This window comes from Onychostruthus taczanowskii, unplaced genomic scaffold (assembly GCF_017590055.1).
Source record: "Onychostruthus taczanowskii isolate IOZ18803 unplaced genomic scaffold, ASM1759005v1 scaffold17, whole genome shotgun sequence".
Taxonomy (NCBI): Eukaryota; Metazoa; Chordata; class Aves; order Passeriformes; family Passeridae; genus Onychostruthus; species Onychostruthus taczanowskii.
The window spans coordinates 9,038,311-9,059,583 of record NW_024498906.1 but is presented as its reverse complement, the minus strand read 5'-3'; the positions used below and the strand labels follow the sequence as shown (position 1 = coordinate 9,059,583).

Sequence of the window (21,273 nt, the reverse complement as noted above, 5' to 3'; positions counted from 1 at the left end):
TTGGCCCCTGCAGTGGTCCCAGCATTAACTTTTCTGCTTGGCAGGAGTCTCCAAAGGGTGGTCTCTGTTTGGGTGTGTTTTCCTCTGCTAGATAAAGTGGGCCAGAAAGGGGACTCGGGCTTGCTGTGCAGAAGCTGCAGGACAGCAAGATCCCTGGCTCTGTGTGGGACTGCTCCAGTGAGATCTCTGCAAGCTGAAATGGCTCAGGGTGGGTGTGGAAGAGTTTGAGTGTGAGTCAGTCAGGGATGTTTGACCCAAGGGCCCACACTGGGCCCTGTCCTCTCATTTTGCAGTGTAGGCACAGTCCCTCCCTTTCACAGAGCTCCACAATGAATGTACAGGCCTAATATGCACATTCAGGGTAGTTCTGGATGCTTGGAAACAATAAATTCCTTATGATTTCTGTAGGCTGGAATTTACCTTGGGAGCAACTGTTAAGCTGGATAGTGCCTTTCCTTTCATGTTATCTCACAGACAGGAACCAGGGCAATCTTTAGAAATTAATTATTTTCTATGCTCTAGGTGCCCAGAACCATCCATAGTTGGTCATAGTCAACTTCAATTCATTTTAGATTTAAAAACAGCCTGGTAGCTGTGGAATAGGGTTTGTAAGTTGCTTTTCTTGACACACTTTTGCATTTGTTTTTCTGCTTTGTTTTGTTGCAGATGGGTGCCTTAAAAAAACCCCAGAGTTTGCCTACACACCTCCTGCCTTTTGCTCGCTGCACAGCTTGGCACAGCGTGGTACCATCCGTGTGCAGCTCTTACCCAAGAGTCAGCTGCTCAAACAGGGAAAGATTTCTGAAGATTTTCAGGGATAATGTTGAAGGAATCAACCTTTTGTTCAAACACACTGTTGTTTGCAGCACGCAAATAGCACCTCCTGGGCATCCTGGAAGAGGATTATTCCAGATTGTTTAATTTAATTTCAAACTCCAGTGGCATTCATCGTGGGTAGGGACTGCAGACAGAGCTTGCTGAGGCCCGAGGTGACCCATCAGCTGTGTGGATTTTGTTGTGCAAATTTACTTGACTTGTGGCCAGATGGAAGTTTTTGGGCCAGTTGGGTGGAGCACAGCAGCTCTCCTCCATCCTTTGAACTTTTAGGATTACAGACATCAGCAGAAAGTCACAGAGGTGACCCTGACCAGAGTATTTCCCAAGAGTCCTCTTTCCTTTCACAGCACACAGCCTGTACAGCCCCACACTGTGCAGGGTGTTTGTGGGCAGCAGTGCCAGAGCTGAGCTCAGCACAGTCATGGCCCTGCAGGGGCACTGCTGCAGCTCTTCCCTTCTCCCTGTGGGATTGGAGACCTCAGTGAGCTGCAGTGTTCCTCAGAAACGAGAGTTTCTTCTTCCTCATGGCCAAAGGGATTTGGGAGGGAGACACGAGATTCACTGTCTGCAGTGCAGTTGGTGCCACAGCTCATACAGCTGTTAAAAGAAAAATAAAACAAGGGGTTCTGCTTTGCATTCCATAAGAAATGTAGGCCTGGCAGTGCCCTCCTGTGTCTCCAAATCCAGATCCATTACATGAAAATGCGCTGTAAAATGCTGTTTATAAACTTGGCAGGCTCTGTCTTAATTATAGGCTTTTGCCTAAACTCCCAAGGCCTCCCTGAATCCCCAGGGAGGGAGACTAGTGGAGATCCTCACTGCTCTGAGCTTTGTGAGATGAAGTCAGCCAGAGAAAGCTGTGAGCATGAGGTGATATTTGTAAGAATCCAAGAAAAAAACTGCCCTTTTCCCATCTTGTTTCAGTCCCTTGGGCAGAGTTTGGACCAGAGTCAGGCAGCTGCTCTTAAGTTGTGATTTTAGAAGCATCTTGCTTCTTTCTTTGGCACAAAGAACAACAACAAAATCCACACAGCCTCAGCTCTTTTGAAGACTGATGTTAAAGTGAAGGAGTGGAGGGAGCAGAGGGAGGAGAGCAGCAGGGACTGGCCCAGAGGTGCCCAGTGTCCTGCAGAGGGCTGGAGAGAGGGACAGCCCCTGGCTGCTTCCCCATGGCCTCTCTTCCAGCCCTGGTGCTGGCACATCCTCCCTGCAACTGACAGGGAGCCAGAACATCCTTCCTGCATTGTTGTTCTTCAGTGCTTTCCATACCTTCATTTTCAACTAAAGAGATCAAAGACTTACTCTGATTCTCTTTGCTTTTCCAAATTTCCCTCCCCATCTGAATTGCACGGGCTTTCAAATAAATAAATAAAAGTAACCTCCTCTATCCCATCCCATCCCATCCCAAATCTTTGCCAGGGTGTCCCATGTTGCCAATGCAGGCTCAGCCTAGTTCAGGGAGTGGCAGAGGACAGCTTAAAGCTGATGAAATGAAGATCACCTGAACTGTGCAGGAACAGGTCAGCCCTGGAGAATTTATTCATGTATCCTCTGAGTGAGGGATGTCCTGAGGAATAATGTCCTATATAGGAATAGTTAATTCCATCAGAATAGTCTTGTTCATTTGTGCTACTCCAACGCTGGCAAGAGGTACAGATTATAAAGGACTTTTTGAAGGATTGGAGTGCAGAGGCTACAGTGCTTCCGAAAACAGAAACATGACTAAAGTCAATTTTAACAAAGACCAGAGAGGAAGAGCTTGAGGAGCAAAAAAACCAGAGTTAAGAATGCATATGTGTTTATTTTCCAGCTAAGATTAAGCTGTACGTTACAGGGAAATTTGTAAAGGAATTTGTCAGTATTTAAAGACTTCCGCTTTTTAGATTATTTTCCCCTCTGCCAAATAGTTAATTTAGGCTACAGTAACCAATTACTCCTACACAGTGCTGGAAATGATGGCAAGTAGGACTTGTTTCACCACTTCCAACCATCTGAATATTTCAGCAGCTGTGGAATTTTTAAAAAACCAGATCTGTGGCATGAAAGTGGCCAAACACAGGGTGGAAAGAAGAAATAAAGGTAATTCCTGTGCTGGTGAATTCCTGGGAACCTCTGGGTTAACAGAAAAAAAAAATCAAACAACAAAACAAAACTAAACCAAAAAGAATTTAAAAAAAAAAAAAAAAAAAAAAAAAAAAGGCGGGGGGAAAGGGAGCAGAGAAGGAAGCAAAGTGCAAGTGCAGACTGGTTGTTTGTGCTGTTCCAGTCTGGACAGTCTGTCCCAGACAGGAAGCTGGTCTCATGACAAGATCATGACTCCAGTTGTGACATGTCAGAGGCTGCTCTCCAGAGCGATGTTCCCGGGATGGAGTGGTTTGTCTGGCAGCCATCCCCTCACCAGGAGCACGGGAGACTCCAGCTCTGCCCTGGGATGGCCGAGGAGGCAGACTTGGAGGGAGCACTGCCCTGAAATCACTTTCTAAAATTTCAGGCTTCTCACTGCTGTTTGTGTGCTGGGGAAGTGTGAGGAGTCAGCCCCTCTGGCTCCCTGTGTCTCCCCTTTAGTGCTGACTCTTCCATTCCCTTGGATAAAACACTTCAGGTGCTTCAGGGACAAAGGTGAAATTAAAGTGACCCTTGTGCTGCAGGTTGGCACTGGGGCTCTTGCACTCCAAAAGTACTATTTGTGTCCTGCTTATTTTCCTAATTCACTTGTGCTTATTTTTGATGGATTATTTTGTTTTTCTCCAGAAGTAATAAACATCAAAGACAGCTTCTGGTCAGCATCACCTGTGGGATGATAGTGGTGTAGGCACAGTTTTCCTGCAGGTGTTTTTCATGGGCATCTTTTTTTAGGTGGATGTATTCCTGTTCATCTTCTAAGTTTATAAATCCTCATTTTTACAAAATATTGAGCATATTCCCCCCCCCCCCCCCCCAAATCTCCTTTAATATATGGAAAGAGCCAAAAAATATTTTCACTTTTTATTAAAAGTACTGTTTTTAATGGGGGGAGGAAGCTTCTCCCAAGGCTTCATTTGTAAAGACCCATATAACACCATGTGTGTGCATGCAAACATGCAGGAAGGAGATCAAAACCATTTCATATACAGAGAAAGCTTATCTTAGTTTGTGCTTTTTCCAGTTAAGCCTCCTCACCCCATCTGCTTCTCTGCATGACTGACAGCTGATTGCACTTCCTATTTCTAGCCTGTTTTCCTGTCAGGTTATCCAGAGCTGCTGCCATTTGGGTGTCACCAGGCTTCCCTGGGGAACATGACCCCATTCAGCCATGGAGCAGAGCCTCCCTGCTCCCAAGGAATCCACCACAGCCTAGGACACAGCTCCCTGGAGATTTCCCAAGGGGAGAGCTGCACATTCACCAGTGGGGCAGAGGTGGTTCAGACTCATCTGTCCCAAAGGAGTCAGAGGTGCTCTGGAGTTGGCAGCTCTGCTACGGGCAGCACTGGCAGCAGAATGTGCTGCCTCTTGGCTCTGCAGCCTGCAGAAAAGTTGGGATGGGCTCATGTAAAATAATTGGTACAGATGTTTTTATGTTTTTCCTTTTTTATTTTCTACAGCAGAGTCTAAAAGTGACAGAATTAGTTAAGAGCTGTTTTTTTTCTTTCCAAGCTGATGCTGTACCACAGTCATGATTTTGGTCACCTGCTGTAGGGTGTGGTTGGAGCTCCCATTTAGCTCTCCAGTGTTCCAAATGCTCTGACTGACCACCCAGGTGTTGCAGCAGACATTTTTAATATCAATTGCTTGGGCACTTGGACCATGCCAGTGTAGAGAAGTATTTAAAACACAGGGGTTGATCAGGTGAGCAGATTGGCAGATTGAAGTCATTCAAGTCTGTGAATTTACAGTGCTGGCCATCAGCTACCAGCTAAAATACTGTGAATTTATTTATCTTAGCCACTGCTCCTGTATCCCCGGCCTAATAAAAAGCATATGCTCACTAGATTAAGGACATGTAAATCTGTCATCACAAATTCATGCACTGGAGCATAATTAAGTGGAATTTGCCTTTGTAATTTTGTGCAACCGTCAATTTTGTTCCCCTTATGAAACATTTTAAGATGTGTATTCATGCCAAGAACTTAGCTAAGTATTTTTGTTGATGTTGGGTGACATCAACAATACTAAATTTGATTGCTAGAGTCCTTTAGTGTGAATCCATCCTTCAGCAACAGAGGAATTTCTTTAAACCCTGAAAGCACACAAGCCAGGCAAGTCCCTGTTTAAGGATGGGATTAGGTCTAGGTGCTGTCCTCAGCCACTGCAGTATACAGATGCAGTGCATGCCTTTTTGACCTATTCTAGAAAATAACTCATGAGAGTTGTTACAGAGATCCAGGAGAATCTCTACACTTCCAGAGCACTGCAAGTCCATGCATTCCTGGTTTTAGACAGCCCCATCTCCAGCCTGCCACACACACATGCATCTATAGCAGCTGCTTTTCCAGCAGGTCAGGTAGGAGAGGGCACTGGGGCAGATTATTTGGATGTTTGGCTTTGTGCCATCCATCACTTTGTTTATTTGAGGAGTGTGGCCATCTGGGCTTCTGTGCCTGTCCCTCAGCCCTGGGCAGGCAGGACACATTGCACAAGTCTGGGCAGAAACACCAGGGTGGTGATTTCACACCATGAGCTGTAGGAGCCCTTTAACGTTCAGCTCCTGCACAGAGATGCTCTGTACTAGTGGCACAACAGGACAGGAAATAAACTTCTGTGTTCCCCATTTTTTTTCAAGTTTCTTTTGTTCTGACAGATTTCAAATCTCATTGTTCCACTTTCTGTCTTCCTTGATCTCACTCCATTTCTGTCCTGCAATACTTGTGTGGAAATGTTCTTCCCTGCTTCCACAAAGATGAAAATTTCTCAGAATATAATTCAGGGCCTGCAGAGGGGAAAATAAAAATGCAAGAGAGTCCCAAACCCTCACTAGAGCAAAAAAAATCTTTTTCTTAGAGAACATTTGTGACTTTTAGCTCAAAGCACCCATTTCACCATAGCCAAAAATTGTGTCAGTATAGGATACAGAATGTCATTGTTTTGGAGGGTTTTTGTTTTGTTTTGAGGGATGCTTGTCTCCTTACCTAAACTCTGGCAGTTCTTCTTAGATCCATGAAGGGTGACCTATAAATCTCAGCAATCACTTGCCAGGTTGCTCAACATTTGCATTTCAATGTCGTTTCTTCATTTCCACTTCCTTTTTCAGATGTAACATTTACACATGTCAGATCTGCTTTAGGCTTCCCTTGCCTGTGTTCCTACAGATGCAAGAACTCTGAAAGTTGCCATTCCTGACACAGAGAAGTCTGGAAGGTTGATGCTGGCACAAAGGCTGATTACACCTCCCTCTGCCAGGTTTAGACTTTGGGGCATTATCTAGAGAAAGCAGCATACTGACTGTGCAAAGAAGCCTTTATTTTATGGTTTATTTTCTCTTTTTAATCTAAGTATCAAAAGCAACACTCAGTCTTCAATTCTGACTCAGAATTCTCTCCTTCTTCAGAGATTTCAGCACTTCTTGAGAACAGCTTAGGTACACCCAAGCCAAAGAGTGGACAACCTAAGACCAAGGTCTGCAGAAGACCCAATCAAATACACATCACCCTTTGTGCCATCAGCCAAGCTCCCAAAGGAAAACTCTCTTTGGTGATCAGATCACTACTCCTGCAGCAGTTGCATCCTAAATCCCACTGACAGCACCCTGTGGAGCCTGTCCCAGCCTGGTGAAAGCTGCTTGCTGCCAGATACTGCAAAACAACCCTCCTGCCCTTCTCACTTTGCGCACACGGGTTCCCAACACCGTTACTTATTTTCCTTGCATCCTGTTCCTACCTTGGCTTCTCCTGTTTTCTCTTCCTTCCTTCACCTGACAGTTTCACTGCTTTCGTCACAGTTCTGTGCACAAAACCTATGATTTTTGCCATATCACTTAAATCTTTTTACAATTCTTGGGGTGATACTGTTGTATAATAAAGTTGTCTGGCTTTCCTAACTCAAACTGAAGTACAGGGGCTCTGGAGTGGTTCAAAATGCAGCCTGTGCTGCACAAAGCATTTAGTATTTAAGACAGCACACATGACAGTGCTCAAAAGCACCTTTAGTACCAGCTGGAGGCCTACAGCCATGAGAAGGAACAAATGTGGTACTAACAGGAAAAGTGGGAATTGCAATTTGCCCTTCAAAGTAGTCTAAGACCAGCTTTAAAAAGTAAAATTAGGGCCTACAGCAGCAGCTGGGAGAGAGCTGACACACAGAGACCATCTCAATGGCAGGTCCTGCATTTAAACAAATTCTACACTGCCAACTTCACACTGACTAAAACACAGCTGTTAAATACTTACATTAATTACACAGTCCCTTAAACAACCAGATTCTGTAAAATTCTGTACCAGTATCTGAAGTGGACTGCTAATCTGATCAAACCTCTGAATCCATTGTTAGAGATGACAGAATTGTTAGTTAGATACTGCACTGGGAATATTTAGATACTGTATTAGCAATAAATCTAACCATAATCATTGACATAATCACTGTGTCCTACTTCTCACACCTGGCTGAGAGCCTCCCCTTGACTACTCTGTCATGGTGTATGTTCAGAAATGTTCAGTAATGTCAGAATCTTCAGTAATTACATTCCTGTCAGAGAAACTGCCAGTGCAACTCTTCCTTTCCATCTACTGGTATCAATCATCCAGATTAACTTTAAATGCCATTAAAAGTAATTTCAAGTGATTGCAACATTTAGTGAACTGGATTTCTTGGACTCAGGGAAACCTGCAATTTGCCCATTTCAACCTGAATCACTGTCCAGGATCTCCAAGACACGAACAATTTGAATGCCCCCAGTTCAGACATTCCCAGTAAATGACACTAATTCAGTGAGAACACCTCTTCTGGAAGTGAAACAATTATCTCCTAACAGCAGGGAAAGTTTAGCACATTAGGGGGCAAGATGATAAAAAAAGTAGTTTCCATTCATGCTGCTCTAAGTCTGGAAGATCTTTCACCATAAGAGCAAATGAGTTTCTAAGAAAGAGGTAGGTTTAAAAAAGACCCAAGCCAGAGGTCAACCAGTTGTTTTAACTATGCTCATTATTTGGCTTAGGAAAATCCACACAAGGCTATTTTTCTTTTGAAGGACAGTTTAAACTAAACTGCTGCAGCCCTAGAGCCATTGTCACGTATCAGATGCTGCCACATCTGCCCAGGTCAGCTGAACAAATCCTAAACAGAACTTTCCACATCTAAAAAGCCACAGGAATAAATGCATTCCAGAACAACTGTTTTATTGAATGGTCAAAGCAGAACTATAATCCAGATATACTTATATCAAGTGTTGGTCCACTCTTATCATCAAAAAGAACTGATTTTTTTTATTTTTATATAATAACATCAACACAAATGGAAGGAACGTGAAGCATCATAACAGGAACTCTCAACTGTATGTGACATTAGACCATGACCAGACTGGTGCCACTTCAGGATTTGCAGACTGCACTGTACAGACCAGCCACACCAGTGTTACTCACCTCCCAACCACTGAAGTTCTGGGGAAAGGATCCTTCTGTGCACAGCTCACCTCTGAGCCACCAACATGAGAGCAAAATGCCACCTATGCTACTAGAGCCCTAGGCTGATAGAAATACTTCTATATTTAGTATTGTACTGAAGAATATTTACTATCCTCTCTGAAGTTACATATAGCCATTATAAATATTTACATCAAACATTTACAGCTGGTTCTTAATATACAACACAACAATTTAGCTATAATTTTTGATCCTCCAGTGCAAAAGTTTCAAACAACATGTTGCTATCATAATTTCAGTTTATCTGGTTTGCACAGGGAGAGGCAGTACAGGGCATTTCAAAAACTCATGTTACAAGATAAAAAAAATGGAATGATGTCACTTTAATAACAATTACTCTGGGGAGCATTGTTTTGGTTTTTTTAAACAAGCAGATTTCAATTTCTAAATCCCATCTGGTGCTACTACTGGCATTTAAAATAGTCTTGAAAGGGGGAAAAAATACTTAGAGATAAATACACCTTTAAGTTTCAATTTCTAAATCCCATCTGGTGCTACTACTAACATCTAAAATAATCTTGAAAGGGGGAAAAATACTTAGAAATAAATACACCTTTAAAAAACTCCCACAATTAACCATGTCAGAACATTTGTTTTCCACACAGGTTAAAGGACACCACGCTCTTCATGATCTTCCTGCGCTGAAATACAGTGCAGCTCAATCCATTCTTATCTTCTGATTTGTCATCCTATAAATAATGCTGTCATAGCCAGGATCCATGTTCCAGAGGTTGTAGGAGATAACTATCACAGCTAAAGCAAGACCTATCATCATCCACAGAACAATGTTGAAGATTACAGAGTAGTCGTAGTTGTATGGATAGGCAAGGTTATATGGATTTTCATTTTTACTCTGCAATAAAGAAAATATTTATTAATTTAAAGTGAGCTTGCACACCAAACATCTCGACTCCATCCAAAGTCCAAGCAAGTTAAATAAGAGAGATGCACTTTTGTCTAGACAAATCTGATGCAAGGGCACAGAATGCAAAAAAGTGATTATGTGAGTGGCATCAGTGGAATCCAAAAGAAGAAGGTGACAGGAAAATGAAATCCAAAGTCCTGAACCTGGGGCAGAACAACCCAGGTGACAGCACAGGCTGGGCACTGCAGAGAGGGACTGGAGCTCCTGGAGGACAAGGGGAATAGGAGCCAGCAGTGCCTCTGGAATGACAGGGCCACTGCATCCTGGAGTCCAGCCAAGGAAAAGAAGTTTCCCACAGCTGGGAGGCAGGACTTGCCTGCACTGGGGAGACAACACAGAAAAGCAAATTCTAACAAGGCATAAGGGAAACAGTTTTCCCCATGAAAGTGGTTAATGCCTTAGAGCAAGAGAGGCTGTGGGACTTCCAGGGATGGACTTTCCAAGAACCTGGCTGGACAAGAACCCGAGCAACTTGATCTAGCTCCTAAATTAGTTCTGCTTTGAGCAGTAGGTTGGACTGGATGACCTCCAGAGGCCCCCTCAAGTGGAATTACTGAATGACAAAGTGAAGATCAAGACAAGTAATTAAGCTGCACCCACACCTTTTTTTAAAGTCATAGTGTTTTAGTCCTTAAAAAAAAGTTACACTCAGGTGAACTGATACACTTTGGTTCACTTTTAATAAATGAGATGTAGAAAAACGTGGCTCTACTACCTGTGAAGCCTGGAGAATTGAGCGAGTCTTCCTTGAGAGGGGAGAGTTAAACTCCTTCACAGCCACCACTTCTACTACTGCATTCCCACCATACAGATTAAACATCTCATCTGCAAACTGGAAAAGAAAAGGTGATTTAACTAAAAGCGTAGACTGTAGCCAGGAATTAAGCAGTTTTGTTAGCAAGATGTAGTAAAATAAAAGGTGTCAGCTTCAGGAATAATTATGGAAAGCTATGAAAGTTTATACTATTTTAGAATTTCACTAAGTGTCAGCCTTCCCCTGGTTTGCAAGGCCTTTTCCAAAGCCCCAGTCACTGTTCAGCAGACTGTGGCTTATGCCTGCTTTCTGGGCTGAAACTTACTCTGTTATCCCTTTTACAAAATGCCCATCCCCACATCATTTCTTAATTGTGTGTCTGTCAGTTTCAACAAAATATTTAGGTTCTCAAACTCCCACTGGGAAACTATGAACCCGAACATTTTAATCTGGTCCAAATGCTAGTATGTCTAATATTTAAATACATTGCTTAAGGTCAAAGAGGCCAAAGAGCAATGCTTAGAGAAAACAAGTATTTGGCTTAACAAATTGATGGGTTTGCATTTTTTCATCACACTTTGGAAGCTCTCAAAAGTGACTGATCTTAATAAAAATTTAATTGATGATTATGTAATGAGGAATTACTTTCTTGAGCACACTGATGGACGAACAGCAGTTATTTTAAAGTCTTCGAAATTTACATTTACATAGCTTTGTGAGCACGGGTAAACTAACCACTTCATCTTGGATAAAGATACTTCCAGATTTAAAAAAGCCTCCTTTTGTGAGACATTCTGGTGCTTTCAAATGCAAGGTGTTTGTTTAAGAAAAACAAACATATCAAGTCATGTTGATACAAGGTTTCAATACACCCCTACTCCATTATTCAAAATATCTAAACACATTGTAGAATCATGCCAACACTTTCCAGAGAGGCAAAATGTGACATTCAATATTATAACCAAACAACAGCATTTTAAAAACCAAATAACAAAAACAAGCATTAGGCAGGCCAGCACTAATGAAGTTACTTCTTTGTACTTAAAATAAAAATTATTTTCTTAGTATTAACACGAGTTTTGCTCATTAGATAGACAATATACCTTTTGCAAAGAGTCTACAAGAATTTGAGAAGCATCCTTGAACTGCTGAGAGTCTTCCCCATATCGCTTCCCAACCTCCTCCAAACCAGACAGTTCCAGGGAATAAAGGTCTGGAGAGTGATCTTTGGCCAAGTGCTTGTGTCGAGACAGCTTGGGCACAAACATTGAGGGCAAAAAGAAATTAATTCATACACAGGTTACTTTAAAAACACATTGCACAAAGTCAATTTACTTGGACTAATCCTGTCTCACTTTTTATATATCATATTCCATAATCAGGAAATGGAATTCTTGCCAGCTTAAATAGAAGATGTCCATAATTGTTTCTTTTTTTAATTCTACAGAAGAAAGCAGATGATCATTATGTAGCATCTGTTCCTAACATGAGGTTACATCCACGTAATAGAGAGCTGTACTAAACAGACATAGAATACTTATTGACATCAGAATCTTTGTTCTGTAATTGCCATGAAAATAAAACTCACAAGAAAACAAAACTACATAACTACAAGACTTAGATGCTATCATTTCCCTGTTTGAAGCTGGCCCTTGCAAAGCTCAGTAGGTTGCAACTTCTACCTTGTGTTGTCCATGTACAAAAGTAGTTTATTTGAGAAGTATCACCCAATATTCAGAAAATCCAACCAATACAACCCAAATTATCTCAAAGGAGAATAGTGACATTCTTGCATTTCTGCAGGTGAGAAGATGCAGCACTGATATTTGCCTGCACAAGACAACAGCCTCTGGAAACAAGGAATTTAATCCCATCTTCCCAACTACTTAAACTGCAGCATTTCTAGCCTGCAAAACAAAACCAACTTGTTCTACCTCATTTTCTCAAGAGCCCCATTTCTCTCCACTAGCCCTTTACCTAATGTGAATTTTTGAATTTTTCCACAACTCTCTCTTTCACTTCAGTAGTTAAGGGCTGCAGGTTAAAGAACACACAGACCACTAGCCCTTTACCTAATGTGAATTTTTGAATTTTTCCACAACTCTCACTTCAGTAGTTAAGGGCTGCAGACTAAAGGACACACAGAAAAAAACCAAACCAAAATGAAACAAAAGGACTCACACACCACTGACCCACTAAAACAAACTCTAAACCAGAGCACCAAGACAGCAGCTTCTTAGTAAAAAGATCCTCAGAATTAAAAGCTCACCCCTACATTGGAGTACTTCTACCACCATCACTACTCATGGCACAAGTCACTCCAGACTTTTCAGATAAAGTGATATTTTGAAGTAAAATGGTGAACAGGGCAAAGAACATGTTCTTAGCTACCATTATACTTCTCAAACTAGACACCAAAGAAAGGCCCAGCAAATTCTTCATTGAGTATTTCAGAATTGCCCCTGTTCTGACCAAACACAACACAAAAGAAAACTACAGATGATTAAGGTTCCCATTCACAATTGCAGTGATGGGGCTGATACAAACAGAATGCATTATTTAAATTGATGGAACCAGCTGATGATACACTAGAATATGTACCACTGCTTGCCACCAATCCTGGCTATGGCTTCTCTACTTTAAAGTTCTCTGAAGTTTGTGACACAAGACAGGTGAAAATGTTTCAACCACCTTACCAGGCTTGCAATATCATGTAGGACTTGAAGTTCTGACAGAAAAAGCAAGTCAACCTGAGGGAAGAGGCAGAGACAAGTATTTCCTTTGATGAAACCCAAGTTAGGGAAGTCTTGTTTTGTTGCAAGTACTTTATAACAGTTGTCTGCTACAACATCAGAACATGCTAGAAGGGAAATAACTCTCTCAATAAAGTTACTTAGAAAAAAATGTTTGAACTTAGTTAATTCAGTTAGAAAAAATTAGGAGTGGGCTCTTAGGCAAAGAGGGAAGAAAAAGCAGGAAAGGTGTCACTGTCATATTTTCTGGAAAAATCCCTTTGCCAGGATTTCTTCTCCTGGGAAGCTGAGAAGCCTCAGAGAAAAATAAAAACAACAATTAACTGATTTTCTTCTCCTGTGTTTTGCTGCTTTGGAATGTGGTTTGGACATTGTTTACCAACAGGTGGTTGTTTGATTGGTTTCATGTGAATTGTTTTGACTTAATGACCAATCACTGTCAGGCTGTCGGGACTCTGGAAGGAGTCACGAGTTTTCATTATCGTTCTTTGTAGCCTTCTGTCTGTATCCTTTCTCTATTTTTTAGTACAGTTTAGTATAGCATTCTTTAATATAATATAGATAATAAAATAATAAATTAGCCTTCTAAGAACATGGAGTCAGATTCATCAATTTCCTTCCTTCGACAGGGACCCCAGAAACTACCACAGAAATGAGAAAAGCACAAGCTAACTAAGAATATTAGAAAAAAAGCCCCACAGGAGTTGCCACTGATGTGTTTTACCTCGTTGTTCCTGCTGAGGGAGTTGAGAGGCAGGGAGCTGAGGATGGAGCTGTCCTGGAACAGGCGGTTGCGCAGCTGGCGCAGCGTCACAGAGAGATCCTCGAACACAGCGTTGGCCTTGCCCACCATGTACACCCTCTGCAGAACAGAGCTGCTTACTGCCAGCACAGCTCACCTTCCCCAGCCACACACTAAGAACCAATCATGCTGCAATCTCCAGTCCAGAATTTCATGGGATTAATTGGGTTTGCTCCAGCCACACAAGTGGAAAGAGGATTCCCTGTTTGGGACACGTGGAACCAGGAGTGAAGCAATACTCACTTCCTCGCTGGGGGCCAGCTGCAACACCACGGGCGTCTCCTCAGAAAACAGAGTGTGGATGGCATTTGCAACACTGTCCAGACTGAAAGGAACAGCCTGGAAGACAGACAGATTCTTGGGTTAAACAGGGGCTACTGACCTTAACTAAGAAGGAAAAGTAAAGGGTATGCACATTTCCAAAGTGATAATAAGTAATAAGAACCTATGTGCAAGACAAAACATCACCTGTGTATCCACGAACAGACATTTTATTTAAGTGGCAGACACAATATACTCTGAAGAACTCCAATGCCTGTGAATTAAGAGGATTTTTTAGGCTTAGAGTATAGCCTTGTTTATCAGTAAAACAAGACCAACAAATATAGAAGCAATGCAAAAGGGGAACAATCTCACTGCAAATGGAAAATTATGAACCACAAAAAACTGATGGGTAAAAATGTGGTGGCAGAAAGACCAACTGCTGAAACAGAAAAAGACACATATAAAAAAACCTACTAAAAATAGAAGAAATGCTAGCACAGTATAGTGCCATTACTGGCAAGCTAATAGAACTGTTAGGTTTTTTTAAACACTTACTTGTGGGTTTTATTAGAAAAAGACACAGAATGTCACATTTCCATTCACTACTTAAAGTGTCCTATGACAGAAGAGGCAACAGCATAGATTTAAACCCAGGAAATTTTAACCTAACACAAGAACGAAGTTTTTGACTCCAGGGGTGCTCAACACTGGCAGAGGTAGCCCAGAGGTCATGGAGTCTCCATTTGTGGAGATGCTCACATCCTGACTGAACACAGTGCTGGTCAGCCTGCTCTGGCTGATCCTGCTTGGTCAGGCTGTTGGATGAGATGATCTCCAGAGCTCCCTTCCAACCTAAAGGATTCTCTGTTGCTGTAAGAAGCCTTAGCAAAGATAAACAGTGATAGATAAATGTCATGTGTGTTGGTTTCTTCTTGATACAATATAATGGGATGGCGTTTCTATGTGCTGTGTTTCACAGTCAAGTACTTGAGGAAAACTCAAAAGACCACTTATAGGGCAATGCAGTACACCAAAAAATCAACTCTGTATAAAACGTTATCACACACTCAGCAGAAGCAAAAAACGTAACAATTCTGATTTTAAAATATTAATTTACCGTGGGAAGAAGTGGATTGGTACAATCATTAAAATTAGAAAATTAGTGTGCTTTGGTCAAACACAGCATGTTGAACTGAACTCAGCACACGAAGCCCTGGGTGGTCTCAAGGGCCTCCTACCTTGTACAGAGCCCTGACTAGGTTATTGATCCATCAGTTTAGGGGGTATGCAAACTTCAAGTGAAGCAGGAATTAAGTGAACACCAGGGACTACAGCACAGAATCATGTACTTGTCATTAGAGCACAGGAGTCCCAGGAACCCCATGACAGTTCCAAAAGTGGATACTCACGTTCTCAATGGGGTAAGAAAACCCTTTCACAGGCAACTTGTCCACGCCCTTCACTGTCACCAGCACAGTGGCTTGGGGCCGGTGAAACAGATCACCCACGCCCAGCCCAGGCCAGGGGAGGTCCTAGCACAAAATAACAAAAAATATTGTATTTCACAGGCAAAGGGAAGAGTTCTTCCCATTATTAAAGCAAAACAACTTATTATCCTGTTAATGCCTCTGTGCAGGACAGCCTATTGGAAATTTCATGGGGAAGTAAGTTAATGCTGCACTGCTTTCATTTTGAGTAATGCCTCCAGTCAACCACCAAAGAACTGTTAGTTTAAAAGCTGCCAGTAACTTCATAGCAAAGTCTACACTAAGAAAACATTATATGTAATGGATACATGAGGAGTTATTTTCCATAATTAAATTATAAATACTTCAGTCTGTATATAGTAAGTGAAGGCTGAACTTGTCTATTTTCAGTACAAGAAAGAAACAGGGTGGAAAGGAAGGGGAAGAGAGGGATGTGTCAATCACAACGACAGGCAACTAAACTTAAATGTACAAATTTGCACAGAAATATAAAAATATTTCTTATAGTTTACTACAATTACAAATCAGTAAGAGCATAATGGAAACTACTGACTGGTTTATTCAGGAACAAAATACAAATTCATCTGTCTGGAATAAAGGCAAACAGATTTCCCCATTTGTGTAAATGACATAACTGCCCTTTTTTATTTTTGAAAGCCTAGTTAATTGCATTTTAGAATTAAATGTCATTGACACTATGATTTGTATCACCTCGCAGAAACAAAGGAAAAACCCTTTAAAGCACCATCAGGGACAAAAATGGGGTTTGGTTTTGTTTTCCTTTAACAAGGGAAGAATATTGAATGAATCTGAGAATTCCCAATGTAATGCACTAAGAATTCTAAATTCTCTACAGTGGCCTTGCTGCACGGTCAGTTTATGTTCCTGGACTACAGCTTTGATGTGAGCTGCAAAAGAAGTGCCTGGGTCCTGCAGTACTCTCCCCACCAGGGCTGGAAGCTGCCCACAGTGACCCCTGCCTTAGGGACAGCTTTCAGGAACTCTCAGTTCCAGGGCTGAACTGAACAATCAAACACTTCCTTCCCTGCCTGCTTCCAGGATTTGAATTAACAGTAACAGAAATATTTCTAAAGGATGCTACAGACCCATCACAACAAATGAATCCCAAGCTGTTGCAAAGGCACTGAGTGAGTACTGAAACACTTTCTTCCATGATACCCATGACATATCCCTGGATGACCACAATGCCAAATGGACAGAGCAGGCCGAACTCCACTGTTTTTCTGGGTGTCTTTAGATGCAACACACACAATGCCATTCAATATATTGGCTTTTCCTGACAAAATAATAAACATTTACTCCTTAGTCATACTACTCATACAAGTTTGTTACTAGTTTGATGACAAAAATAGCAGAATTAATTGACAAGAAGGTATTTTCAAATTCCAAAATACAGGCTAAGCAGCCTTGCATTCAAACCAGTTTTATCAGACCTCTTCCCTAGCTGATGTATGGAAGAAATGAGAACTGGCTGCCCTCACCAGCACTGTGAGAATGCCTCAGGCTGCAGATTCCAGTAGCTGGCTGCACACAGACACTGCCAAAGATATCTGGCTATTACACTTTCATCCACTGCTTCAGCAGCCACCCATCCCTGCTGAAGCCCAGCAAAAAAATTCAGTAGGCAAGATGGAATCAATCCAAGTGCTCCAGTTCATGTGCCCCACTTTAAACACTGCTAAAGTTATATCTGAATACTTAATGTGGAGAAACACTACCACAAATCACATTTCCAAGGCTTTGGATTACTTCCTAAGTAACCAACATACTTGTTCTAACTCTGCTCAGCAGACAGGCTTGCTGACCTGACAAAATGCCTGCCTTGCCAAGCCATTTCTCAGTCTTCAGATTACTCAGGAGCAGAGCCCTACAGAGAGCTTGTGTGCAAGAAGTGACAGTGGTCCTGCAGATTCTCAGTTTGTGACCATGGATGGGGGGATAACAGCACACAGCTAGGCCTCAGAGGAACTGAGGAGCAGCACTGGAAAGCCTCTGCAGGCTTCCTTTTACAGCTGGTGACTCAGATTAGCCAGCTAGCACAGCTTCTGGCTGCTCATATGACCCACACAGCTCTGCCCTGGAAACCACTGTCAAGTCACGCATTCCTCAAGACAAACAGGGCAGTATTTTATATATTCCAGCACATGGCAGGAAGATTTGCATCTTGAGTGAGCAGGTTTGTAGCTTTAGAGGCATTTCACAACCACGACCTGGAACGTACTTCTTCAACAGAAAAGCCCATGGTGAGTGCAGCCACGTCGGGGATCCGCTCGCCCGGGATCGGCCAACTTCCATCTCGGAAAGCGACGGACTGAGGGGACCGTAAGATCCTGAACTCGCCGCCACAGACACCTGAAACCAGACACAAAGGGCTGTCAGAGCTCCTGCAACCTCCTCCTTTATAGAGCAGGGGAAAAACATATCTGAGCTTTCATTCCTTCTCCCTCCCTCCCTCCCAGTTTACGTCCCAGTTTACAGAAAGCCAGGAATGAGAACTGATCATTTTAATGCTCTGAAACACAAATTAAGGTTTCTATACAGCAACGACTAAGAATGAACAGATCCATATTAACAAAAGCAGGACAATTATCCAAACAACAGCACAGTTCTGTGTTACAAGCTAGAAGTAGTCTCACAGTTCAGACCTGGTAAAGTGAACTCTCAGTGGAGCCAGGCAGACTCCAAAATCCTGTTAAACTCACAAAGCACCAACACAGCTCTGTTTGCTTCCAGGACTGCTTGGCACACCTCTGTTCATGCAGGCAACAGCCAGAGCCACTGAGTCCACAGCCAGGAAGTCCAGTGGAATTGTCAGGGCTGGTTTAAACCAGGCAGTGCCAGGACAGCCAGGCTCCTGCAGAACAGCTCTGCTGTCCCTGCTCTGCCTCCTCCCCCTCGTGACACCGTGAGATGTTTGTCTTCCCTGGATGCAGCACTGGACCTGAGCTGGTTGTGTGGAGCTACAACCTGCCACACTGGGTTTTCACTCCTCTGGGATCCCCCTTCACTCTCTTCCCCATTACCTGGAATAGCAAAGTTGACTAAAAGCATATTTCTAAACTGTTTTATGGTTACAGTAATTTACTGCATAATAAAGTCAGAACAGACTCCACAGAAATAAGAGGAGGGCTTGTTTCAACCTGGCTTCCCATCTTAAAGTCACTTAGGCACAGCTGCAATACTGTGTACACCAAAATTTATCTAAATAAATTTCAAAACTTGTTTGGTGTATATAAGCAGTAGCATGCACAATGTAAAATCTCAGGCATATGCTCCCCAATGAGCAATCTGAGTAGGTTGCCACCAGAAAACTGATTTGATACAAGAAAATCAAGAAATAGAGTAATAACTACTTGCAGGCCTGTATGTTCAAGTTCTAATTATACAATGAATAAGGTAAATGTCTAGAAAAAAATAGAATTACTTATTCAAATGATCACTGAAAATTGGTTACCAATCCAAGCACTGATATAAAATAGTTTTCCAGGGCTTCTACAAATCTAAAGGCTATTTACAAAAACAATGCAACAGTAAACTGATGTATTGTGCAGCTAAAAACTTCCCTAATATTAATTTAACTAATGTGACCTTGAAGATGCTGTTCCAAAGCCTGGCTCATGATCATGCACACAAATGTTGACAGTAAATCTGAGCTATGTTATGATAAACACACCAAAGGACAAAGTTCTGAAATGTAGGCTGGGGAGGGGGGAAAAGGAAGGAAAGAGACCAAACCAAGTGATATTCATGGAGTAGATTCAAGAATTTATCTAAATTTATGTGTTCCTTGGGTTGTCTGCTACCAATTTTAATGGTGGATCAACCCACATTTTGAAGTGCAGAAATGTTTCCAGACCAATTTCTTTAAGTCAGAATTTACAAAATGCCTACAAATCCATAGGATTTCACATGCTGCTCTCCACAGGGCTGTTACACAGTCACACTATTTAGGGCAAACTGGCTTACCTAGGGCAGGATTGCTCAGGTGGATGAAATCAGAGCATTAACCCTCCACAACTGAATTTCCCTCACTGGACTTGTTCAAGATTACAACGATCAGAATCAAATTTGAACTTGGGAACATCAGCAGATTCCCTCTAATTGCCTATGGAACAGTGAACCTAATTCCTACCCTGCCCAAGCTGTACCTCGGGTTCTCCAAAGCCTTTGTGAACCTGGAAAGCTCAGGAATATTGAGTGGGAAATACTGACAGGGCCTGGAAGTGCCATCACGAGCCTGACTCACAGCGGGTAACAGAGAGGCTACAGTGACCACAGAAACAGCTCAGCAAAAGGTGAAAATCCACAAAAATAACAAAATTATGTGTGTCTATCACAGAATCATCAGAGCTGGAAGAGACTTATAAGACTTACAAGTCCAACCACCAACCCAGCAGTGCCACTGTATCCCCTAAAGCAGATCAGCCAGTGCCAGGTCCAGATGCCCCTTAAACACCTCCGGGGGGGTGACTCCATCACTCCCCGGGCAGCCTATTCCAAAGGCTCACCCTGGCAGTGAAAAAATGTTTCTAGATCTGAATGCCTCTGTCTCAGCTTATAGAATTGGACTTTAATAGAATTTGTACACAGTATAAACTAATTTAATAAAGTAACATACTACATGTAATTATACACGCCCATTATAAAAATATACAATATATTATCTAAATTTATGTAATAATTTCGTGACGTAATTATAAAAATCATTTTATATAACGAATTTACACAATAAAATTACAGAAACTTGTAATTTAATATAAACCAGCCCTTGGAGTGAGAGGGACAGGATAAAAGGCTTCGAGCAGGGTCTCTGGAGGTGGATGGGGGCAGGGAGCTGCAGCACAGTGACAGCCCCCGCTGCCACCCCTGTGTCCTGACCCTGGCACCCACAGACACCGAGAGCCCCCTCACCTTCCCCCCTCACCTTCCCCCTCCCCAGCACCGCGGCCCGGCCCCTTTCCCGCAACCTCCCCCAGCAGCGGCCACGCGGCCCTCCCCGCTCCCCCGCTCAGGGCCGTCCCCGCTCACCCACCGGCGACACAGGCCGCAGCCAGCAGCGCTGCCAGCCCCAGGGCCCGCCCGGCCCCGCCGCGCCGCCCCATGTCCGCCATCAGCCGCCGCCGGGCCGCGCCGCGGACAGACACCCCAGCGCCCCGCCCGCCGCCTGACGGACAGCCACCGCAGCCAATCGGCAAGAGGTATTCAGGAAGGATGGGCGGGACTTCGGGGAGCTGACCAATCGCCGGCGCAGCGCAGTTCCTGTCACGGGGCTGAGCAGTCAGCTGTCCAGCTGGGGGCGGAGTCTTTGTTTGAGTGGCGTTCCAATTTGGCCAATCAGATCGCGAGAGGTCATGCACCATTTTCGTCCCCGCACTGTAAACCCAGAGGGAGGGGCGAGGAGGCGGAGCCAAGTGGCAGCCGATTCAGCCAATCGGAGCGAGAGGAGTAAGGGTTTGCTCCGCCCACGCTCGTCAGGCTGACATCGATGGGGCGGGGCAAAGCTGTGATTGACAGCCAAATGCACCATTCAGAGAGCAATGCGCCGACTCCACCCTCTTGGCCGCCGTGTGGGGAGGGCATCCTTGGGTGTGGGGACGTGAGGGGCTGTTCGTGGCCATGTCGTTGTCTTCGTCCTTCCCCTTGTCTGTGTCTCTTGGCCGCCGTGTGGGGAGGGCATCCTTGGGTGTGGGGACGTGAGGAGTTGTTTGTGGCCATGTCGTTGTACTTCGTCCTTCCCCTTGTCTGTGCCCCCGCCCTCCGTGGTTACTTCCTTAACTATTGTTGAGAACATGCACAGTAACAAATTCAGTCACTGGCCCA

At 43.2% G+C, this 21,273-nt stretch overlaps 1 protein-coding gene across 1 annotated transcript; it reads right to left on the bottom strand.

Moving 5' to 3' along the window:
- Positions 1-8,139: 8,139 nt before the first annotated feature.
- On the bottom strand, positions 8,140-20,606 carry ATP6AP2 (ATPase H+ transporting accessory protein 2). The gene is made up of 10 exons (XM_041399876.1): positions 20,486-20,606; positions 17,675-17,805; positions 15,355-15,477; positions 13,925-14,020; positions 13,604-13,741; positions 12,823-12,876; positions 11,230-11,379; positions 10,088-10,204; positions 9,001-9,300; positions 8,140-8,908 (listed from the first exon to the last, which is right to left on the bottom strand). Exons 1-9 carry the CDS (start codon positions 20,562-20,564, stop codon positions 9,106-9,108), a joined length of 1,083 nt encoding a protein of 360 aa, XP_041255810.1. The 5' UTR covers positions 20,565-20,606; the 3' UTR covers positions 8,140-8,908; positions 9,001-9,105.
- Positions 20,607-21,273: the final 667 nt, after the last annotated feature.